Source organism: Lactuca sativa, chromosome 3, assembly GCF_002870075.4.
Source record: "Lactuca sativa cultivar Salinas chromosome 3, Lsat_Salinas_v11, whole genome shotgun sequence".
NCBI classification, from domain to species: Eukaryota; Viridiplantae; Streptophyta; class Magnoliopsida; order Asterales; family Asteraceae; genus Lactuca; species Lactuca sativa.
In genome coordinates this window covers 91,297,886-91,323,407 of record NC_056625.2, presented here as the reverse complement: position 1 = coordinate 91,323,407, position 25,522 = coordinate 91,297,886, and the positions used below count along the sequence as shown (strand labels likewise).

Sequence of the window (25,522 nt, the reverse complement as noted above, 5' to 3'; positions counted from 1 at the left end):
AAAAATAACCTACTAATATTTTAGAACCCTCTTTATAGTTCCAGAACTTAAATCACTCATCTATTCAAATAAATTTGGAATTAATCAGTAATGTCCCCATTATAAAGAGAAAATTAAAAATATAGCTAAATTCCTTAATGACTTGGCAAAAAATAGTGTTTTTCCAAAAGGCCATTACGCTCACCTGAAATTTGAGATTCTCCAGCTGCGATTTGGCCTTGTTGGGCTAACATTTGGACCCATTTTTGGCCCATGGGTCGGAGGTTTATATATCTAAAATTCTGGAAATAGCCTTTATTTTTACATTTTCAACTTTAAGAAATCCTCTTTGGCTCTAAGGGTTCAAGAATATTATTCTCACAAAATACCTTCTATCAAGTCTAATACGACCCTTGTAGTTTAAAAGAAAACAATGATATTCTCCTTACACTTTCCAGAAAAACGTTATATCCCATCCCATGTACTTCCACGTACAACAATCAACCCTTATATTTCACATCTCAAATTAAAAAAAAAAAAAAAAAAAAAAAAAAAAAAAAAAAAAAAAAAAAAAATACCAAGAGTTAAAATAATGGCTTTTCTAGCAAAGCCGAAAGATACATCTCGTTTAACTCAGGTCCTCGATCCAACTTCTTCCCAACCACCCACTTCACTTTATTAAACCCTACACTTTCCAAAAGTGGCACATAAACCCCTTCAAGTTCCTCCCCTACACAAAAGAAATGATCAAGCCAAAACAACCCACCAGGCCTTAAAACCCTATAAATATCAAAAATCAAAAAATGTAACAAAGTAGTCGGAATCCAATTACTCAATACATGCATCGAGTGAACTATATCCAAGGTGTTATCAAAAAACGGAAGCCTCTGTGAAACACTTATATACATAGGCACAACACCTCTTGATGCTATAAAACTATTAAAAGGACCATTTAAATTCATTGAAGTTGTTACTATCGTTATATTCCTTTCCATCATTCTAACTGCAAACGTCCCCACACCACCTCCGATATCAAGCCCGATTCGAATCGTTCCGTGTTTCTTCATTGCTAACGCTTCATCAATCGAGAAATCTGTTCCCGTTTTACCCTTGATCACCCACCGTGTTTTCTCTCTACCCTCAAGGTCAAAACAGTCTTTACAGTCATCAAAATGTTTTTGGTTGTGGGACCGGTTTATAAGGCATGAGTAGTTCTTGCATGTGTATGCTGTCCAAATGACTGATGAATCAGGTGGTGTTGACCAGAAGCTTTTGGGAAGTGGGTAGGGTTCGGTGTAGTCTGGCAGTGATGGTGGGCGACAGCGGCGGCGGGGGAGCGGCTCGCAGCCTTTGAGGAGAAGCTTTTGTGCTAAAAGTTCATCATCTGGGCAGGACCCGTTGACCGGGTAGCTCATGTAGTTTTTAAGTTCTTGAAAAAGGGTACACGGGCTGCCCACCGGAGGGTATAGTTTGTCTGAATCGAAATTTGAGTTCATTCCAAATGGGAGGTGTTTTGGTGAGGTGAAGGCAAGGAATTCTGGCGGGAGGTGGTGGTCGGACGGCGGTTGAATGGTGGAAGGATTGATCACCGGTGGTGGGATTAGGGAACAATTAGGGGAGTAGAAAGTTGGGAAGATGAATAAGGTTAAGAGATTTGATGACAAAAGGATGAAAAGATGGAATATGTCCATGGCTGACTTGAAATTAGATGGAGTCTTTTTAATGTTCTTATAAAAGGAAAAACAAATAAAGAATTGTTATTTCGTACTAACTATCAAGTTAATCAAATGTGTGTAGAGTTTTTTTTTGAATATATGTGAAGAAAGAATCTATTGGAAAGTAAGAGTAGGTATTATTTTTAATGAGTTTTCTCATATTTTAGTGTGTGAAATTGGTCTGGAGCTGGTAGAAGTTCGTCACTCAGCTGGGTTCAATGTAAGGCCAAGTTTATATTTTTCGGACATCATTTTTTAGCGAATAATACCATGATCTGCTAGCTTAAAAATGTGTAAATATTAGTTTTTGGTATCATAAATTGATAATATATGGTAATTTTTTGAAATTGGTAACTTGAATTTTGAATGGACCCACACCTTTCCATTAGCTAATCGAATATTGCCAAAATGTGGGCCGAAGCCCAAAATAATAACAAATAAACAAAGTTATCACTACACGTAGATAGGCTAAGGCCCACTTAGATTTGATTGTTTCACTTTTCCTGAAGTTTTTGAAATACGTACATTGTATTAAAAGTTACTACATGTTTAGCCACTAATATGACAACATCTGTATTCTACAACTAGTGGGACTTATAATAAATGCAGAAAATTATCACGTTAGCTTTGTAGGTAAATTGCTAATATGCAGAAAATTATTTATTTAAAAGAAATCTTGGGTATTTAAAGGTTGAAACTTAAGATGAATTTTTTATATTGCAATGAAGACGATAATGTTCGTGTTACGTTATCACAATGATACAGAAACCACTCATTCTTCACTAATCAAATACAACTTTTGTCCATCTAAAATCATATCAACATCAAGAATTTTCTCTGCATCTTCTGTTACTATACAACAAGTGTCATAACTTTCCAACTTCAATTGTTCGGCTGCTGTTCTTATAAGTTGCTCTGTTGTTCGTGGAATCCATAAAACCACTCCACACGTGCTTTTGTCCTTCTCTTCCCATGGGTGAAATGCGTATACTGTACATTTCCTAGGATGCATTTTATCTGTCATCAAATACATATATATTTTGTCACTTGTCATGTTAGTCTCACAAACATGGCCTTAATAAGAAAAATATTAAGTTAAAAAGTTTGAAAAATACCTCTTATTTCTTGAGAACCTTCTGGAAGTTCTGACAACTGAGCATCTTTTGCTTCTTCAAGTAATTTGATCAACATCTCGTTTCCAGACATTCTCCCTTCATCAAGTGGAGTATTACCCCATCTACACATGTACATTCAAATTAACAAAACTAATACTAACATATATATAACCAATTTAATTAGTTAAATATTTGATGAATTAATTAATTAATAATGGTGTATATACTATACCTGTCCTTTGATAGAACACTAGCTCCAGCTTCCACCAACAACTTGACAATTATATAAGATCCTTGTGATGCAGCCACATGAAGTGGAGTTCTAAAGTCATAATCTTTTGAATTTGGGTCAACCCCATTTGACAAAATCCTTCTTATGTAATCAATATCTCCTCTTGCTACACTTGTACACAAAAACCAACCAGCATCATCTATCTTCAATGAGCCTCCTTCTTTTACTAATATGGAAGCCACTTTATCATGTCCATTCTTAGTTGCTTCTAATAAAGGCGTGTTCCCAAAATTATCTATATATCACCAAGATTAATTAAACCATTAACACGAGTAAAACTGATGCATAAAAGTGAAAATATATGATATTAAAGATGGAAGGAAGTTTAATTACCTAAAACATTTAACTTCTACCTTGTCTTGAATAAGAAAAAGAGTGATATCTTCATATCCTTTTGATGCAGCAAGATGCTGTTTGTTCATTTCAAGAATTTGTTATAGTGCAAACTATAAATTTAGGATTTATTATTATTTGTTAAAAGTAGTTTAATTACCAATGATGTCCTTCCATCATAATCTTTCTTATTTAGATCAGCTCCAGCTCGAATCAAGCTTTTAAGCTGATACAAATCACCATAAAAAGCTGAACTGTTGACCCTGAGTGCAAGCTCAGCTTCATGTTTTCCAATGTGTAAAATGATATCTGTCTCCAATTGCTTCATGTGTGCATCTGATGAGTTAAACTGCATTATATCATATATTAATTTAGAAAAGCCAAATTAAATTCATATATATAAACTTAAATGAAGTTATTTGTGGGAAATGAATGAATTACCTCTACAAGATTGTTGAGAATTTTTCGTCCATCATGAAAATAAATCTCAAGGATGTTAGAGAAAGATTATTTTTCAAGGCGAAGAAGTCTACAAAGCTCACAAACTCGAACTGTGTTAGGCTGAGGAATGTTACAAAGAATAGAAACCTCTCCAAATGAACTATGAAGTTTTAGATTTGATACAGTCTCTTCAGATCCATCTTCACATATACCAATTTCCTCCTGTACGTACATAACTTCATTTCGTTTCATCAATCTTAATTAAAAACCCAAAAGGTTTACTTATTTTAATTAAAAAAAGAGAAGGAAGTTATACCAGTTCACCATGACAGATGAAATAAAGTTGCTCAACCGCATTGCTTTGTTCCATAATCACTTCCCCTGGGAGAAAAAACTCTTCATGCACTTTTGTTACAACTTGATTTATGAATTCTAAAGAGCATCCTTTGAAAAGTGAAACTTTTTCAATGTATGACTTGTATAGTGTTTGAGATATCTACAAAAATGACATTCACAACATCATTTCAAAGTACAATTTGCCTAAATAAGAAAAAGATTGAAAGTAGAAAGATGTAATTCTATCTTTGCACGAATGGAAATTGGAAGATCGCGAAGAACAGATCAGTGTAGTTGCTCTCCCAAATCTATTTCTATTCATGTATTTAAGAAGATCTGTCATTCTATCTCTATATCTTTTGTCTTTGATCCTTTCACTATTAAAGTTGTCATATTACCAATCAAATATGCCCCCAAAACCATATCAAATGACACATAAATAATTACAAATATCATTTCTCTCATACTCACCGCATGTATTTCACCATAAGCTGTACAAAGCACAAACAAACAAATCCACACAATTATGGCATTATACTTTTGATACTTTATCTTATTATAACAAATGAATGAAAGTAGGAGATACGGGCCCCCGCCAACACTCAAGAGATACGGGCCCACGCCCACACTCGGCTAACTCGGAGGTACGAGACTCGCCCACACTCCGCTGTGAGATTTGGGCCTCGCCCACACTCAGCCAGCTATGACATACGGGCCTCACCCACACTCATCTAACTATGAGGTACAGGCCTCGCCCACACTCAGCTATCTAGAACACACATACAAGTATCACACAATCAACAAGTATAATCAAATGTATCAATCCATATCTATACTTACATATTGCTAAGATACGGGTCCTACCCACACTTAGCTACTAATCAATACACATAACATATACGAGCCAGCCTTTGTGCCTTAGACATGTTCAAACCAGGAGGAAACTCACCTTGCACTGCTGAAGTCTTGTGGATAATTCTTTGGCTGCTGGCTGACAGATCCCCGAACTGTCAATTGTTAAAACAAATCCAATTAACCATTTGGGTTTCAATGCATAACCATAAATACACACTTGGGGTAAAAGGGCCATTTACCCCTAACATACTTTGGTCCAAAACCAAGGCCCAACTCATACTCCGAAGGCCCAAAAGTCAAATAATCAACCAAGGCCCAACATATGACCCAATTTCCCAAATTAGGACCAAACCTCTACATGGTCTTACCTTAAGGCCCAACCATTTATTTAGTCCAAACACTTGGCATTCTGATGGTCCAATATCTCATAATCATCGAGGCCCAATTATGGCCCATCTATGGCCCAATTTTCCAAATTGGGCCCAATCCTTTCCATTGTGCCTTATCCTAAAGCCCAATCCAAATATTATAGTTCATATACTTGTTCTTCGATGGCCCATCAATAGCCCAATCACCAAAGCCCAACAGAAAGGCCCAAATCAAGGCCTAACTGTAACACCGCAATTTTTCAAACAAATTTTAGAAAATTAAAATAGTTTATCTCTTTAACACTTTTCATAAAAATCCCATTTGTTTAAGTTGAAATACATAAATCTTTTGTTCAATCAATTAATAAACCAGGATCTTCAAAACAAACGCTTCCCCTGGTGAGTACAATTGAGTGGGTGTCGTCCTATGAACCTGAGAAACCTGAAATACATAACAGAAAACACTGTAAGCACGAAGCTTAGTGAGTTCCCCAAAATACCACTCTAACACATATTAGCCACTTAAGGCTATAACTCTGCGGGCCCTTGGGCCCTAAATCTGTGTGTCTCAATGGGACCCTCCAGTCCCAACTCTCTGTGGACCCTCTGGTCCTAACTCTATGGACCGAAGGGTCCTAACTCTGATAACTCAGATTCATGGATATCACATATCACAATAAATCTCAGAAAATAAGTAGCATATAATTACACTGGCACACAACTCTAAACCTAACTCTGTGGACCCTCTGGTCCTAGCTCTGTGGACCTTCCGGTCCTAACTCTGATATACACACAGCATAAATCACATAGAAATAATGCAGTGCCACACATCACATAAATAGCATACAATAACTCTGTTACATAACTCTAATTACCACTCAAGGTAAAGTATAGTGAGAAGACTCACCTGGTACCGCCAACTGAAGAACAAGATCACGCTGCTCCGACCACCGACACGAACTCCACCACTGAATCACCGAAACCAATAAATACCAATAACAACCAAAATACCCCTGGAAGTCAACTGGTCAACTCTTGGTCAAAGTCAAAGTCCTCAGTCAAAGCCAACCCTCCTGACTGACTCTACTCGCCGGGTCAACCCACTGACTCGTCGAGTCTCCATGCTCTGAAACTCCCATAACACGACTCAACTCGCTGAGTCGCTCCAAGACTCGCCGAGTCCCACAACTCTGAGTCAAACCGTACTTAATTCACTGAGTCATCCCTTGACTCACCGATTCTCAGTTTAATCAGAAAATGTTAGGACCTCAAGACTAGACTCGCAGAGTCCAAGAACAGACTCGCCGAGTCCAAGGCTATCTTTAACCAACTCGCCGAGTTGTTCTTCCAACTCGCCGAGTTTCTGCCTATCTTCATGCAACTCGCCGAGTGCACCCATGTGACTCGCCGAGTACCACTAGCTCGTAACCCATACAGAGGCTTTCCAAGCCATGCAGGGTCTCAAATGCATAGATCTACTATTATACAAGTCATCCATCACGTAAAGTGGCAAACTTTACGTGAATCCAAGGAGATCTAGGCATAATACACTCTTGGGCTAAGGTTTGGGGCTAAAAGACTTCATCATCAGCTCTTGAACAGGGACTTTATGCTCTTTTGGATCATCAATACTCTAGATCTAAGGTAGCAACCTCAGATCTAACCTCCAAACTCAAGATAGCACTAGATATACACCCAAAAATCCCACAAATGATAGATCTAGATGGATAATAGCTCAAGCAATGAATCATTACCTCAAAAGAAGGCTCTAACAGAAGAATAAGTCAAAACCTTGAAAATCCCCTTGCTCCAAGCCTCTTAATCTTCAAAGAGCTCTTCAACAAGCACCCCTTCAAGATCCAAATGTTCTCTAATTCTCTCACAACGAATATTAGGGTTTCTGGACTTCAAGGGAGAGCAAAGAGGCTGGGGAGAGGGTATTATGTTCTTTATATAGGACCAAATCCCTGGGATTAGGGTTTTCTTCACACAACACCAACTCGTCGAGTCCAGCCACCGACTCGCTGAGTTGGCCACTAGATACGTGACCAGAATCGCGACCCTACTCGTCGAGTCTCCCCATGGACTCGCCGAGTTAACCATTCACATTTTCACTTTGAACCCTAAACATTGCACCCCTGAACTCGGGACGTTACAATTCTCCCCCACTTAAATTAGGCTTTGTCCTCGAAGCCTGCGGCAACACAACTCCAGAAACTACACTCGCAATGCACCACCTGTCATTGACCAAACCAGGTTCCTTAAAACACTACCACCAAAACTCAAAACCTAACTCTTCCCCTGCGGTGCCCAAACCACCGCCTCGTCCTCTGATACCCACACTTATCAACTGAGTATCACTCCATGATACTTCACTCGCTCCAAATCACAACGATCGCTTGACCCTTACACAACTAGACATCACCCTGGACCACTGGGTTCTAACCCGATACCAAACTGCTATCCATTCCCTTGATTAGCATAACCTTTATCGAATTCACTTATGGGACTCATCCCACTTTCAATCCGAATCCAACTCTTTTCTTTCTGTGCTGACAGGATGACCCATCCTACAGATCCTGAACAACTCTCCTGAGCTCTCCTTTTCAATCGTATACACATGCTGAGCCTGCTCTACATCCTCGGGTTGGAAAAACCTGACATACTGACGATACCATCCGACATCCCCAGGATGAATTACCACTATATACATAACCTCCTAATCACAAACATACTTAAATCCAAGGCTCTATTCTTGCATTTCTTCCGAACTCCTCTGGTCCTAAACCACCGGAGATTCTTCTGCAACCTTAACAAACACTCAACCCGGATGCGCTTCCATACCACTGGCATAGACACAGTGTTCAACCACCATACTCTTAATCATCCATTCTCTCTACGACTTTCACTTCCATGAACCAACACTCCTCCCGAATTTACATACCTTTCTCTTTCCTTACCCAAGGAAATCTACTTGTCAACCTTGCCACTTCAGACAAGTGTCACGGTGCTCACACCCCACTCTACACTATCCCTAGTAGAATACCCGTTACTCCATGTATCGCATATGCTCTGAATCTGCTCGCAAGGACTCTCGGGTCCATGCACCACCTCTTCCCAGCAAATGGGGGTCCGACACCTCCTCCTATACAACAGCTCAAAGGGTGGCATACCAATGCTCGAATGATGGTTGTTGTATAGGGAAACTCAGCCAAGAGTATATATGTGTCCCAACTCCCTCCGAAATCTAATACACATGCCCGAAGCATGTCTTCGAGTGTCTGAATCATCTACTCGCTCCGAAGTGTCCTCAGACATCACCATGATACACTCCAGCTCATTTCTCATATCCCACTTCGACACTGACCACCAGGTCAGCTTCTGACTCCACATCTGAACCTCCAAAGATAACCTATAACATGATCCAAAATATCTCACTAGCTTCCTCCCTGTGACCACTATCCCGGCCTAGTGACTCACAAGTCACGAAATTCTCTTTTCCTCATACGAAAAATACAATCCAACCGAGGATCGTCTCAACTTTGACCTCCAGTTCCGCCCTTGGTTCAACCACTAGGCTCCAAAAACTCTATACTAAGGATGCTCAAGCCTAAAACTCTTATGCATCATACCCTGATCGGGGAACACTCCAACCTCACACTCTCTTGCCGTCTAGTGAGTATTACGGCTCCCCGCAATAACACGACAGCCTCTGACTAGTGAGTACTATAGCTCCCCGTAGCACCACAACACCAACTGACTAGTGAGTACTACGGCTCCCCATAGTACCACGACTCCCTCTCTCTAACTTCTGAGTACTACGGCTCCCCGTAGCATCACAACACCCTCTGACTAGTGAATACTATGGCTCCCCATAGCTTCACCCCATACTCTCATTCTCATCCCAACGACACACTACGTCCACTAACTCATGCTCCGTAGACTATCATAGATAGCTACACACACTTATCCCACATATGCATCATAGACTCGGGTGGCAACCATTATAACAAAAACACTTACCTCTGCGGAGGTCCCCTTTCTTAAATAATCCCTCTTGATGTTAATACCTGATGGGCTCCCTCTAGAACCGAAAATACATAATTCACCACTGGTCGTCTCAAACTTAAGATTCTAAATAACTCCGAGATCGGGACATTATTCCCGGTCACCACTAAACACCATTACAGGACATCACGGTGTCCTGCCTCAACCACTGATCTCCTACTCCCAGCACCATACAGACACAACAATTCGTTCCCTATGATCTCCATAAATAATTCTCCTTTTTACCCAATGCGCAAATTCAGTGTGTCCAAACACTCAATTGGAATACAAAGAAAGCACTAACGCTTTAGAACACGCTGGTGATCCTCCGAAACCCTTTTCCCCTACTGCTCAATCCAAGCAAGAATACACATTCCGGTCCGGGGATTAACTGCTCGATAATCTTCTATCTAGAAGTTCTCAATCGTCTATACCATCATTACGAGTCTTCCCTTTGAAACGGCCCTGGCCACCACCAGATTCCTGACCGTTTGCCAACTGCCGAGGAGACACTCATCCTTTCTCAGACACATACCACATGCATTATCTCGCTCTGCTCCTTTCCTTGATCATCAATGACCCTGCCCTCATGAATTCGAGCTGCAGATTTCTGTATCCAAACCTTAAACTCTCTTGCACAAATATCTGGTTCCCTCAATAACATACCCAGTTCTCCCCCACTTAGGGTTCGAACCATCACCAATTGACACACACCATCCCACAGACAGCTTTCACTAGCAATATCGCACTTGCCCTTGGAAGGTGCTATGCAACGCCCGATAATCTCCTTTGGAACTTCTCATCATGACTGACTCTAGTTGTTCAAAGTCTCATACCATCCCAATACCGAACATCTCAACTGTCCAGTAATATCACCTCGACTTCTCAACCTCGACTTCTCAACCCAAGTTCCAACACCTGAATCATCACAAGAACAGGGACTCCACTCCCATACTCAATATCCATCATAGGCAGAAGAGCCGCCGCCCTGATATACTCGTCTGGATTGCCCACTGATACCGCTACCACACGCCCTAATATACTCAAATAGGGTGCAACATGGTCCTTGACCACCTCAGTCAAACCCGACTACCTGCTCATGATATATCTTTACCTTGCGGCAGACATGCTGCCTGATACTCTGGTGGAAAATCGTCATAAATGCCAATCCGCAGGGTTTTACTCCTAAACCCCAAAACCGAAATCTCACGTTTCTCCTGTTTCTCACAGAAACATAAATAGCACCCATCAGGTCACAGAAGGTGACATCTCCTCCATTGACTGATCACTCACTCAGGCCGCAATCCCCCACAAATGCCTTCTCTACAAATCCCTGAGTCTTGCGACTACATCTGACATCTTACCAATAATACTCTGAAATGCTCCCGACCTCCCTCTCAAGGGATGCCTCTACGGACTCAATCATGGCCCTTAGGCCTAAAACCCCATTGCGTCCAAACTCCACCAATCAATCCTGATCGGACAACCGGAGAATCACAAGCATCAACTGCTAAGAACCATGGTACTCAGCCCCTGACATCTCTTCTTAATCTGCTATAATGTATGGTACTCGAACCATGACATCACTCCTCAATCTGCTACGATGTATGGTACTCGAACCATGACATCACTCCTCAATCTACTACGATGTATGGTACTCGAAACATGACATCACTCCTCAATCTGCTACTTAGAACCTTCAGAATACTCCCTGTTTCGAGTATGGGTCCTTTGCTTTCGGTAGTACGGGCCCATACTACCTGCCATATCTACCCATACTTTCCACATGGACCATTCCAAAGCTCCTAAATAGCTGCTCAACCTTCTCGTTCACTAATTCCACCATGCATGCTCGCGCCTCAGTGAAATGCTCTACTCTGCTAGCTAAGGTCACCCCCACTTCTTCGCCATCAGCTACTGAAGAGCTCCTAATGATGCCAGTCATCTACCTCCTGAATATCGTCATATTCACTTGGTAGCTGACTCCCATCATCGAGAGTTCCACAAAGCACGAAGCAAGCAGCATTCGGGCATCGAAGAATACATAGAGCTCACTCTGGATGATAACTCCGCTTGCTCTGCTCATTCTCAAGGTACCACCGAACTCTGCAACTCTGCCCCTCGCGGGTTCTAACTATTCTTCGATAAACACCACAATACTCATCTAGGCGTCTCTCCTAGATTACTCCTCTACTCAAATCTTGTAAAAGGATTCCAACTGAATACTCTCACTCATACCCAAAAACACATCACATATAACAGCAACTCCTAGGCTAAGGCATCACAAATCAGGCCACTCTACTCCTAAGATATGAAATACCTAGCCTGTCTCTAGCATGCATAATATCTTATAAAATGTATCATAAATATCTCATAACACAAAAGTAAGGGTATTTTGGGAAATCACCGTTCGGGCTCTGGCAGATTGTACACACTACTCTTTCTCGCTTTCTCTTTGAACTCTTATTCATCTTTTTAGAAAATCATTTCTTGAAAACTTTTCTTACTTCCTCAGTTTGAGTCCAGATTTACCCGAAGGTGCATCCGAATCCCTCAAACCTAGGCTCTGATACCAACTTGTAACACCGCAATTTTTCAAACAAATTTTTGAAAATTAAAATAGTTTATCTCTTTAACACACTTCATAAAAATCCCAATTGTTTAAGTTGAAATACACAAATATTTTGTTCAATCAATTAATAAACCAGGATCTTCAAAACAAACGCTTCCCCTGGTGTGTACAATCGAGCCGGTGTCGTCCCGTGAACCTGAGAAACCTGAAATACATAACACAAAACACTGTAAGCACGAAGCTTAGTGAGTTCCCCAAAATACCACTCTAACACATATTAGCCACTTAAGGCTATAAATCTGCGGGCCCTTGGGCCCTAACTCTGTGTGTCTCAGTGGGACCCTCCAGTCCCAACTCTCTGTGGACCCTCTGGTCCTAACTCTATGGACCTAAGGGTCCTAACTCTGATAACTCAGAATCATGGATATCACATATCACAATAAATCTCAGAAAATAAATAGCATACAATTACACTGGCACATAACTCTAAACCTAACTCTATGGACCCTCTGGTCCTAGCTTTGTGGACCTTCCGGTCCTAACTCTGATATACACACAGCATAAATCACATAGAAATAATGCAGTGCCACACATCACATAAATAGCATACAATAACTCTGTCACATAACTCTAATTACCACTCAAGGTAAAGTATAGTGAGAAGACTCACTTGCTACCGCCGACTGAAGAACAAGATCACGCTGCTCCGACCACCGACACGAACTCCACCATTGAATCACCGAAACCAATAAATACCAATAACAACCAAAATACCCCTGGAAGTCAACTGGTCAACTCTTGGTCAAAGTCAAAGTCCTCAGTCAAAGCCAACCCTCCTGACTGACTCTACTCGCCGAGTCAACCCACTTACTCATCGAGTCCCTATGCTCTGAAACTCCCATAACACGACTTAACTCGCCGAGTCGCCCCAAGACTCGCCGAGTTCCACAACTCTGATTCAAACCGTACTTAACTCACTGAGTCATCCCTTGACTCACCGATTCTCAGTTTAATCAGAAAATGTTAGGACCTCAAGACTAGACTCGCAAAGTCCAAGAACAGACTCGCCGAGTCCAAGGCTATCTTTAACCAACTCGCCGAGTTGTTCTTCCAACTCGCCGAGTTTCTGCCTATCTTCATGCAACTCGCCGAGTGCACCCATGTGACTCGCCGAGTACCACTAGCTCATAACCCATACAGAGGCTTTCCAAGCCATGCAGGGTCTCAAATCCATAGATCTACTGTTATACAAGTCATCCATCACGTAAAGTGGCAAACTTTATGTGAATCCAAGGAGATCTAGGCATAATACACTCTTGGGCTAAGGTTTGGGGCTAAAAGACTTCATCAACAGCTCTTGAACAGGGACTTTATGCTCTTTTGGATCATCAATACTCTAGATCTGAGGTAGCAACCTCAGATCTAACCTCCAAAATCAAGATAGCACTAGATATACACCCAAAAATCCCATAAATGATAGATCTAGATGGATAACAGCTCAAGCAACGAATCATTACCTCAAAAGAAGGCTCTAATAGAAGAATAATTCAAAACCTTCAAAAGCCCCTTGCTCCAAGCCTCTTAATCTTCAAAGATCTCTTCAACAATCACCCCTTCAAGATCCAAATGTTCTCTAATTCTCTCACAACGAATATTAGGGTTTTTGGACTTCAAGGGAGAGCAAAGAGGCTGGGGAGAGGGTATTATGTTCTTTATATAGGGCCAAATCCTTGGGATTAGGGTGTTCTTCACACAACACCAACTCGCCGAGTCCAACCACCGACTCTCCGAGTTGGCCACTAGACACGCGACCAAAATCGCGACCCTACTCGCTGAGTCTCCCCATGGACTCGCCAAGTTGACGATTCACATTTTCACTTTGAACCCTGAACTTTGCACCCCTGAACTCGGTATGTTACACTAACCAATTAGGGTTAAGTGTTCTTACATGAAATAACAATTAGGGTTAAGTGTTCTTACTTAACCTGTAACACTCTAAATTTTTGAAATTTTTTTTTTCATTTTGAAAACCACGTAAAACATATTCTCAAAATTCTGAAAACCCAAATGTTTAAATTGTTCAAAACACAAGACAACAAAATGTTTAACAACATCCCAGAATCGTTAAAACATAATCTCAAACTGGTGTGTACAATCAAGTCGGCGCCTTCCCGCGATACTGAGAGGTACCTAAAACACATTTCATACAACACTGTAAACACGAAGCTTAGTGAGGTCCCCAAAATACCACATACAAAAATAATAAGCGTATCATGGCTATAGCTCGGCATGGACCCTCCGGTCATGCGTCTTGGTGTGGACCCTCTGGTCTCACGGCCCGGTATGGACCCTCTGGTCATGTGTCTCAATGAAGACCCTTTGGTCTCACAGCTCGGGTTGGACCCTCCAGTCATGTATCTCAGTGAAGACCCTTCGGTCTCACAACTCGGTGTGGACCCTCCGGTCCTCACTTAGTAAGGCACAAAATAATATATAGCATAAATCACAAAGACAAAATGCATAATATCACGTAACTCAATACAAACACATAAGAACCTCCGGTCAATAACTCAAATAAGACCCTCCCGTCACACAGTATTTGTGACATCCCGAAATTTCAATCTTGTAAAGCCGATGAATTCAATCAAAAGTCAGACACGTTTCTGCTATCTTTTAGAATTGTTAAGGGTCTGTTTGAGTGTTCTAAGCCTATTACGTTAAAGGATTGTGTGTTAGTATGTGTTAACTTAAGTTCATTGAGTTGCAATCGAGCCGGAAACTCCATCAAAAGGAGTTCACGACCACAAACTAGGGTTTACGGCCGTAAACCCATGTTGGCCATGAACCCCTCTCCATATGTATGGTTTTCCTTCATTATTTCCTCATTTCTCACATCTTCTAGTCAAGAACGCTCAAAACTCTCTCAAGTATCATCAAGAACACTCTCATTTCTCTTCAAAATTGTAAGTGTTTCTTCCATTATTCCTTTATATCCTTATTATTCATGAGAAGCTCTTTGATTTCATCCATGAATTCAACACGTTTGGTTTAGATCTTCAAATCATCATCTTTTCACCAAGAACACACACTTGTTCTTAGGGCCGTAAACACCCTAGAAGGCTTCCAAAACATAAGTATCTTTTCTATGATCTTGTTATCCAATAGAATCACTTGATTTCCAACCTTGAATCAAGCACATTTTGCATGATCTTCAAGAGTTCACGGCTGTGAACCCTTCATCTGGCCGTGAACCCTTCATAAGTTTCTAGGTATGGCCGTAAACCCTTCTTAAACCCAAGATAGGACCGCAAACACTTCAAAGAATCAGGTTTGGCCCGTGAACACACCATGTGTTCTTGGCCGTAAAATCTACTATGGCTGTAAACACACTTTGTGTGGCCGTGAGCTCCCTTAAATCAATCCTATGTGATTCATACACTCCATTGTGAGTGATTCCTAGTTCCTAAGGATGTTTCCCAACACATGTTAGGTGTTATATACACTAATTGTATACATATATATGTTATTATATGCTTAATAGGATCCATTTGTGCTCGGGATTTCACTGGGCATACTTAGCATCCTATATCGATATTTCATTCGAATCACTCACTGCAGGTGAGTTCATACCCCTAAACTTATCTTTTAATGGTTTTAAACGCTTTCATGGAGGGGGGGGGGAATACAATTAGAAAACATCATAGTTGTATAATCAATTACATGTGATCAAGGTTGTAAAAGGCGCTCGACGTTAGCTTGTCGGTTGACAAGGGTCAAGAGATTAATCGGCTAGGCAGAGATTTATCGTGGGATTAATCGGGGACCATTAATTGCTAATTTTTTGAATTTTAAAAAATTAAGTATAACTAATATCCTATCAAAGTTCGTGAATACCACTAATATGATAACAAAATAGGTTAATATGATTAATACAACACTATTCATGTCTCAAATAGTTTCCATTGAAATAAAACTTATTTAAAATGTCAAAATTTAATTGTATTATAATGTTTCAAGCATTATGTATGCATGGATTAATCGTTAGGCGCCCTATAATCGGTCGAGTAGCGCCTAGGGATTAATCGGAGATTAATCGGAACCTAGTCGGGATTGTTACAACAGTGCATGTGATTTATAACTATCAAACAAAGGATTTCTTATATACTTCAAAACTGTGTTATCAAACAAACTCTTTCAAATCATTTTATAAACTGACATCAAGTCATCAATATTTATTCAAATAGTTAAACTCTTTAAATGTTTTACAAAACTCTTTATAAACTTATATATTGTCAAAAGTGTGTCTATATAGATATAGTTATATAAATAAGGTTTAAAGGGCTTAGGACTAATAACTCACTTTATTTTTTTTCCTTGTTTAGATGTGGACTTAGGGTATCGGTTGTTTGTCCGAATGTCGTTTAAATCTTAGTTATATATTATGTATATGTATGTAGATATAAAAGTACTATCAATCAGTTCAATACCTTTGGGTACCAAAGGTGTACATACATGATCATTCATTCAAACTACAGAATTTACTAGTAAACTATAATAGGTATAGTTTAGAGAGACAATATCACTATAACAAGTACAGTAAGAGACACTATCACTATAACAAGTACAGTAAGATTCACTATCACTATAACAAGTACAGAAAGGAACACTATCACTATAACAAGTGCAAGAGAACAAAATGTGAGATACTATTTCATGTCATAGCAATAATTTCTTGTTATGTCATGTTTTGTAACCAGAGTCTCCTGGAGGGAGAGTGTGAGTTTATGTATAGATCTATATGGGATTGACCATCCCACACGTTGCTGCTAGCTACAGTGGGACCTGCAGATCTACGGGTGACAAATGTCATTTCATTTTTTACGCCAGAAGAACGTCATGTTTTACACTAGTCAATCAAATATGGTTACAACCTCATCACATTTTACCTTAATTAACTAGTTCAGTGTTAAAGGTAGTTAAAGCATAGGTAGTATAATTTATACAATACTACTATAAGTCTTCATTTCCCATTACTTTCATACAGTGAATTTCTCGCATGAGATAAGCGAACTATTCTTCTAATAAAGATAATTACTAATATGGAAAGCATATATTTTATACTATTTCAAATACAAACATACATTTTACATCACTTTGAGAGAACAAAACACACAAACAGGTTGGTCTTGGAGAGTATACTACAATTCATTTATAGTAGAAATATAGGATTTTCTGGAAAGGGTTCAAACATTTCAAACATTTTGACAAGACTTTACAAACATTTTCGAGAAACTAATGTAACCATTTGACACTATATCCTTATGAACTCACCGGCTTAAATGCTGATCCACGTTTTCAAAATAACTTGTATTCTTAGGGAACCAGTAGACAGGTGCGTTGCACCCGGTTTTGAGAAGATGGAGCATGTTCAAGACTCGTCTTTTATTTTGATATCACATTTTTGGTGTCTTACTACTGTTAAAGAACACACTTGTATTAAAACTATTCTATTAATGCAATGAATGTTGTTGCTTCTTTTACTATTGTGCATTGTTATGATACTGTACATGACGTCCTCCGCCCCATAACGTTTCCGCCGTTCCGGTTTTGGGGTGTGACAAATTGGTATCAGAGCATTATTTATAGTGAACTAAGTATATCGACCCATAAAAGATATACAACTATATATACATTTGGGATTAAAACACTATGGCAAAGAGTTATACTTTTAAAATTACAAGATATTTTACTAAAGTATACATACCTACATACATACTACATAACAGAGTCATACTAGAACAAAACAAAATTAATTAGATGTTGGACATTACAGTCAAACCTAAGCAGTTATGTAATCATATATGGGATCAATATAGCCTGATCAACTATATTTATTTGAGATACGACAAACATGTGTTTGGGAGTGATGGTAGTCTGGCGACAGGTCTAAAACTTACCAAACTATACATAAACTATACATATACAAAAGAACGCTAGAACAGAACATAAAGTAAAATACTATAGGAGTATTTTAGGCACTATTCATAATAAGAACAAACTACATGGAACAAAAGAATTTTGCTGATAGTTCTATGAGTACCAAGTGCATGCATTACGGTTATATATAATTAGGTTTCATAGACTGAGAATCTGTGGTCTAGGCTTTATTTCCTTTTCCTTGTTTGAATGTGGATTTAGAATAGGATCATTTATTCGAAGGCCTATTCGACCCAAGTGGTATAAAATTGGTATACACTATGTTCTCATAGAAGGACCCAGTAAAAGTCATATTAGGTAGATTACTTTATTAGTTATCTGAAAGTTTCTCCTATAGAAACTTGAAATTGTTTATTGCTTTATTTTGAATTGTTAGATATTTCTTATATCCTTACTTCTCGCTTAGATAATAATGGTTGGATTCCATCTTCCCGGAGATCCGTACTTTCCAAATCAAGGGAATGTTGGACGGATCGATGCAGAGCCAGAAGATAATCATGTAATCCCCTTAGACGATGATTTTGCCGAAGACTTTCTTGAAGATACCGATTCCGAGCCAGTAGCCTACAACCCACTACCACTTGCTCAAAACCCTAACCATCATCAGAACTTTCAAGGCCCGACTCCTCTGTGGGCTATAAACCTAGACAGGTGGAGTGAAGAACAAGGTTGGAATCACCTTTACCATGGAGACCGAAGCTTTTATAATCTTGAAGCTGGAGGTTCGGAAGATAGAGCCCTTCCCGTGCTGGTTCGTCGTGTTTCTCATAGCAGTGAATAGGGAAGAGCGGCCATCGACCGAGTTATGCAGGTTGATGCTGCCACTGGAGTCAACACCGTACGTCTTCGTAACATGGAAGACAATCATGATGCAACAACAGATCGTACTAACTTCTTTTAGAGAGAACTAGCGACATCCCAAGTCGAAGTTAGAGAGTTGCGAGATCGTCAAAGTATGCAAGAAAGGCGTTTAGTTGATTGAGAACGCCAATTGTCTAAATCCAGAGCCGGATCTAGTATGAAGTAGACCGTACTCTACTTGCTCTTTTGGGTTATAACTTGAAGTCTTCAGATATGTTTTAATGTTATTTTTCATGTCTTTCAATTCGAACGCGAAGTCGATATTTTCCCAGTACGGTGGTATTCCCTAGACCGTTTTAAGGTCAAGTTTTCGCAAACTCTACATATTAAATATACCGGTACAAATCGACATGCATATCGTTTCTTTTGAAAAATAACTGCTCAACTTCATGTTATCCTTTCTACAAGTGTTACTTGTAGTAGTCTTCTATTGCCAACTCTTTAATGAATTCATATTGAACTATGTGTTTTTGGTTCAAGAGATATCAACTCATATTCATTCCTGATATCTTAACATCTTTTATCTTTTTAATTCTTAAAGTAAAAGATGCCTCCGCATAAAAACCCGAGACGTATCAACGTTAATGCTACGCCACCTCCTCCACCACCACCCCAATTCGACGTTGTGATGTTTGAGGAAGCCGTCACGACAGTTGTAGCAGCTGCTATGTCCCAAATGAACAACACGGGCGCTAGTGGTTCAGGGCCTGGGGCACCACCCTCAAATCAATGTGATAGTCACGGGCACCCTAGGGAGTGTTCGTACAAGGACTTCACCAACAGCAAACCCAAACTCTTCAATAGGGCTGGAGGGATCATTTTTCTATCACAATGGTTTGATAAAACGGAGTCTATCTTTGAGATTTGCTCCTGTCCCGAAGACAATAAAGTAAAGTTTGTGTCACGCCACAAAACCGATAACGACGGAATACGTTTCGGGGTGGAGGACGTCATGTACAGTATCATCACAATTGTATAATAGTAGAAGCAAGAAACAAACAACCATATCATTAACAAAATGAGTTTAATTACAAGTGTGTTCTGTAAAGTTTCAATAGACACCAAAAGTATAACTAAAATAAGAGATGGATCTTGCATGCTCCATCTTCTCCAAAATGTTGCACCTGTACCTGTCTATTTTTGACCTGAGGATACAAGTTATTTTGAAAATGAGTATCAGCATAAAGCTAGTGAGTTCATAAGAATTTAGTGTGGTTAATGTATAAAATATATTAGAACATATAGTGTGAAAGGCTGCAATTTACAATTATAAGTAGTAGAAAACCCTAGAAAATCCTATATTGTCCAGAAAGTACGTCGTAAGTGAAAAACTCTAAGATGCATGTAAGTTTTATCATTGAAAACTTCTTATTGTAAAAGTGTAGTACTAAATCTCCAGTATGTAGTGTAGATAGAGGAAAAGTTATGCCTGTTGACAGCAATAGTGGTGCGAACTTTCATTAGTAATAGATACTTATTTACTTCGGGATATTAACTTAGACTTTAGTCTTAGTATTTTAGTGTGGATATAGTGTATTCCTTTTGTGTGACCAATTGTTTGAACAATAGAGGATCCCATGACCTTCCCGGTCGGACATAGTGTAGTGAAGTAGTGCCATCCCTGGGCCGGCTCGGCTCGGACTGAGGTTAACAGTCGGGATGTAATAGTGTCTGCCCCGTATAGATCTATACATGTAGTGTCGCCTTCCTTCCGGAAAGCTCTAGTCACAATATGTAGCGCATAGAGTATCTTTGTAGAGAGGTAGTGTGTTATGTTCCGGATTAGTGCTTTCTCTTGTAATATAGTGTAGTAGTCTTTTGCATAGTTCATAGTGTGTCTTCTTATTCGTGCATCGTTTTGTAATAGTATGAATTATAGTATGTATAGTAGTAGCGGTAACGAGTTGTAGTGGCCTTAACTATACCTATTATAGTTAACTTAGTGTATATGGTTCTTGGCAATTAAGTAATATAGGCATCGAATGAGATGAAAATGCTCGTATCTAACACCAATATACATGATATATAACTAAGAAATCAACGACAGTCGGACGGATAACAAATACCCTAAGCCCACATCAAACAAGAACAAGAAATAAGGCGAGCTATCGGTCCTAAGTCCTTCAAGTCTTACTTATATAAATATATTAATGTAGATACATTTTATAATAAAAGTAATTTAATAAAAATCTTGACAAAAGAAAGCATTTAGAAAAATAGTTTATTTTCCAAAGTAGTTTTGAAAGCGTAAAGTTCTTTTATAAAGCATAGTGATAAATCACATGTGATTTGAACTACAGATAGTAAATCACATGTGATTGATTTCCATAAAAATGTATATTTGACTTGTATCCCCCCCTAAACATATGAAAACATTAGAAAGGTCCATTAAGGGGTATGTACTCACCTGAAATCGAGTAAATCGGATAAATCGGGTGAAAGTGTCGGTTAAGCGTTTGGTGTCAATTAAGGACTTGCACACCTTTTAAGACCCTATTAACATATGAGATATATGTTTTACAAGAAATTATTCCCTTATACTTTTTATTAAAACATTTATATATTCTAAAGTTAATTCGAGGTCTTATGGATTAGAAGTGGTTCTCGGGGATTGTACAAGACCAAAAGGGGTACTAAGGGGTCCAAGAGTTTACTCCCTTGGAGTTTATGGCCCAAAGGCCACTCCTTGGGAGTTTATGGCCGTAAGCCCCATGGCTTGGCCATGAACTCTTGTTTACTCCCCAATCTTTGATGTAAGGTCCTTATTCCATTGCCATTAATTTCTATTGAAGGTATAGGGGCATTTAGGGGCTTAAACCCTCATTTTGGCAAGGTTTGGGGGTGTTTACGGCCCAATCATGTGCTTGGGCCATAAACTCTAGTTTACCCCTCAAGCATGATGTTTTACTTGTCCTAAACTCGAATTGGAAGCTCCTTAGGTCTTATCTCAAGCCTAAAATGATTTGGAAGTGTGTTTGGGGCCTTTTTGCATGGAAAAAGGGTGTTTACGGCCTAAGCATGTGCTTGCCCTATAAACCCTCTTTAATTCCCTAAAAGTTATGGTTTTGATGACTAAACACCCCTAGGTAATTCCCTTAACTAGTATCTAAGTTTAATAGAAGAAAAATCGGGACTTTTGGCAACCTTTTGGGTGTTTACGACCTAAGGAGATTCTTAGGCCGTAAACTCCTTGTTCATGCCCCAATCACATGATTTTTGAGCTATAAAAACAATAATGCATGTTTAGAACAAGTTAGGGTGGAAGATCTTACGTTTAGGAGCCGGAAATTGCGGTTTTGGAGCCGAAAACGAGTTAGAGAGAGAGGGTGGAGCTTTAAGTGGTAAAAAGAGTTCATGGAAGTGTTCCATCTTCCTTATATATATGTCTCGGGTATTGTACCCGGTAAACGACTACCCGATGCTAAGTTTAACTGGGTTTAAACTTTTTACCTGGGTTAGGTGGTTGAAAAATAATAATAAAATCTATTTCGTTAAATGGAACTAACATTAACGAGTTATATTTATTTTTACTAAAATAATAATCAAATGAAATATAAATAAATAAATATTTATTTATTTGACGACTCCAAATTACGGAACTTCTATAAAGCGACAAATTCTGTTAGCGAAAACGGAATTATATGACAGAATAAACGTTGGGTTGTCACATCATCCCCCCGTTTGGGGAATTTCGTCCCGAAATTTAGAATTCATACAGATAAGTTATTACAGTACTACTAAGCGAAGAGATGGGGATATTTGAGTTTCATTTGATCCTCGCGCTCCCAAGTGAATTCCGGTCCACGCTTGGCGTTCCACCGAACCTTCACAATTGGGATGCGACTTTGTTTCGTTCGTTTTACTTCTCGATCAATAATCTCCGCGGGCTCTTCCACAAAATTGAGGCTCTCGTTGACCTCGATCTCGTCAAGCGGAATCACTAGAGTCTCGTCGGACAGGCATTTCTTCAAGTTTGAGACGTGGAAGGTAGGATGTATGTTACTTAACTCGTGGGGTAGATTGAGTTTGGAAGCTACGGGGCCGATTCTAGCGAGAATCTCAAAAGGTCCTATGTACCTTGGATTCAACTTTTCACACTTTCCAAAGCGTATTGTGCCCTTCCAGAGTGAGACTTTCAAAAGGACACGGTCTCCCACCTGGAATTCCAAGGGTTTTCTTCGTTTATCTGCGTAGAATTTCTGTCGATCCCTAGCGGCTTTTAATCGTTCATGAATCTGCACAATCTTTTCGGTCGTCTCTCTGATAATCTCCGGACCCGTGAGAGCGCTGTCAGGAACTCGTCCTTTAGCTAACTGAGTGTCACCCACCTCATCCCAACACAGAGGGGATCTGCACCTCCGGCCGTAGAGGGCTTCAAATGGAGCTGTCTTGATGCTCGTATGATAACTATTGTTGTAGGAGAACTCCACCAGGGGTAAGTGTGTATCCCACGCCTTACCAAAGTGAATCACATAGGCTCGCAACATATCTTCTAAGGTTTGGATCGTCCTCTCACTTTGTCCATCAGTCTGCAGATGGTAGGTTGTACTCATGTCCAGCCTCGTCCCTAATGATTTTTGCGTGATTGCCAAAATCTCGAAGTAAACCTACTATCTCTATCCGAGATAATAGATATAGGGACACCATGCAACCGTACTATTTCCTTAATATATATTCTTGTGAGTTTCTCCATCTTGTTTGTTTCCTTGATGGGTAGGAAGTGCGCAGACTTGGTCAATCTGTCGACGATGACCCATATGGTATTCAATCCACCCGATGTCTTGGGTAGCTTTGTTATGAAATCCATGGTGATTCGCTCCCACTTCCACTCCGGTATCACTGGTTGTTGGAGGAGACCGGATGGCTTCTGGTATTCAACCTTGACCTTTGCGCAAGTAAGGCATTTACTCACGAAGGTAGCAATATCTGCTTTCATGTTAGGCCACCAGTATAGCTTTTTGAGGTCCAGATACATCTTATCTGAACCCGGGTGAACGGAGTATCGAGTGTTGTGTGCTTCTTTCATGACCAAGTCTCTGAAACCTCTATGGTGCGGAGTCCAGATTCGGTCCATGAGATAATAGGCTCCGTCACTCTTGATCTCCAAGTTCTTATCCATTCCACGCAAGGACTCTCCCGCCACATTCTCGGGCTTTAAGGCTTCGAGCTGAGCCTCTTTAATCTGTGCTGATAGGTGCGAATGGATAGTCATTGTTACTGACTTGATTCTTCGACCAGAATACTCTTTTTTGCTCAGGGCGTCTGCTACTACATTGGCCTTCCCCGGGTGATAACGAATTTCGCAGTCGTAATCACTGAGCAGTTCAACCCATCGTCGCTGTCTCATGTTGAGCTCCTTCTGGTTCAGTATGTGCTGGAGGCTTTTATGATCAGTGTATATTATTCTCTTCGTTCCATACAAGTAGTGTCTCCAGATGTTTAGAGCGAATACAACTGCTCCTAACTCGAGATCGTGCGTGGTGTAGTTTACCTCATGTGTCTTTAGCTGCCTTGAGGCATATGCAATGACCTTACCTCGTTGCATCAAGACAACCGAGCACTTGGTTCGATGCATCACAGTATGCCACAAAATCCTCTGTTCCTTCTGGCAGGGATAATACCGGTGCGGTGCATAGGGCTCTCTTCAAGGTCTGGAATGCCTTCTCGTGTTTCTCTTCCCAATCAAATGTTACGCCCTTCTATGTCAATGTAGTGAGAGGTTTTACAATCCGAGAGAAGTTCTGAATGAATCTGCGGTAGTAGCCAACGAGGCCTAGAAATTGATGAATTTCCGTAGGCGTCTTCGATGCTGACCAGTTCTCGATAGCTTTGATCTTGGATGGGTCCACGTGGATTCCTTCTTCACTAACCACGTGTCCTAAGAATTCAACTCTTCGGATCCAAAATTCGCACTTAGAGAACTTTGCATACAACTTCTCTGATCGCAGGGTTTCTAGGACTCGTCGTAGATGATTCCTATGTTCTTCCTCGCTCAGAGAGTAGATGAGTATATCATCAATAAAGACGATGACGAACTGATCTAAGTATGGACGACACACCCTATTCATCAAGTCCATGAACACCGCAGTTGCGTTAGTCAGTCCAAAGGGAATCACTGTGAACTCATAGTGCCCGTAACGAGCTCGAAAGGCTGTCTTCGGAACATCCTCCTCAAGCACTCGCAACTGGTGATACCCAGACCTAAGATCAATCTTGGAAAAGTAACTCGCCCCTTGCAGTTGGTCGAACAAGTCGTCTATATGAGGAAGAGGGTAGCGGTTTTTGACCATGAGTTTGTTGAGCTCCCTATAATCGATGCACATACGGAACGATCCGTCTTTCTTATTCACGAACAAGACTGGAGCTCCCCAGGGTGAGAAGCTTGGTCTTATAAAGCCCTTGCTGAGCAGCTCGTTAAGTTGACCGGATAGTTCCTGCATCTCGACAGGCGCTAAACGATAGGGTGACTTAGCTACGGGGATAGCTCCTGGAATTAGGTTGATTCTGAATTCAACTTGACGCTTGGGAGGTAAACCTGGAAGGTCTTCTGGGAAGACGTCAGGGAAGTCGCATACAACAGGGATGTCTTTTGGATCTTTCACCTTCTGGCT

General features: G+C 40.1%; 1 protein-coding gene and 1 pseudogene across 1 annotated transcript; both read right to left on the bottom strand.

The window, feature by feature from the left end:
- Window positions 1-533: 533 nt before the first annotated feature.
- Window positions 534-1,981, bottom strand: LOC111918569 (probable methyltransferase At1g29790). The gene has a single exon (XM_023914210.3). The coding sequence runs from the start codon at window positions 1,668-1,670 to the stop codon at window positions 564-566; it is 1,107 nt and encodes a 368-aa protein (XP_023769978.2). The 5' UTR covers window positions 1,671-1,981; the 3' UTR covers window positions 534-563.
- A 485-nt stretch (window positions 1,982-2,466) lies between these two features.
- On the bottom strand, window positions 2,467-4,942 carry LOC111918570 (potassium channel SKOR-like; annotated as a pseudogene).
- Window positions 4,943-25,522: the final 20,580 nt, after the last annotated feature.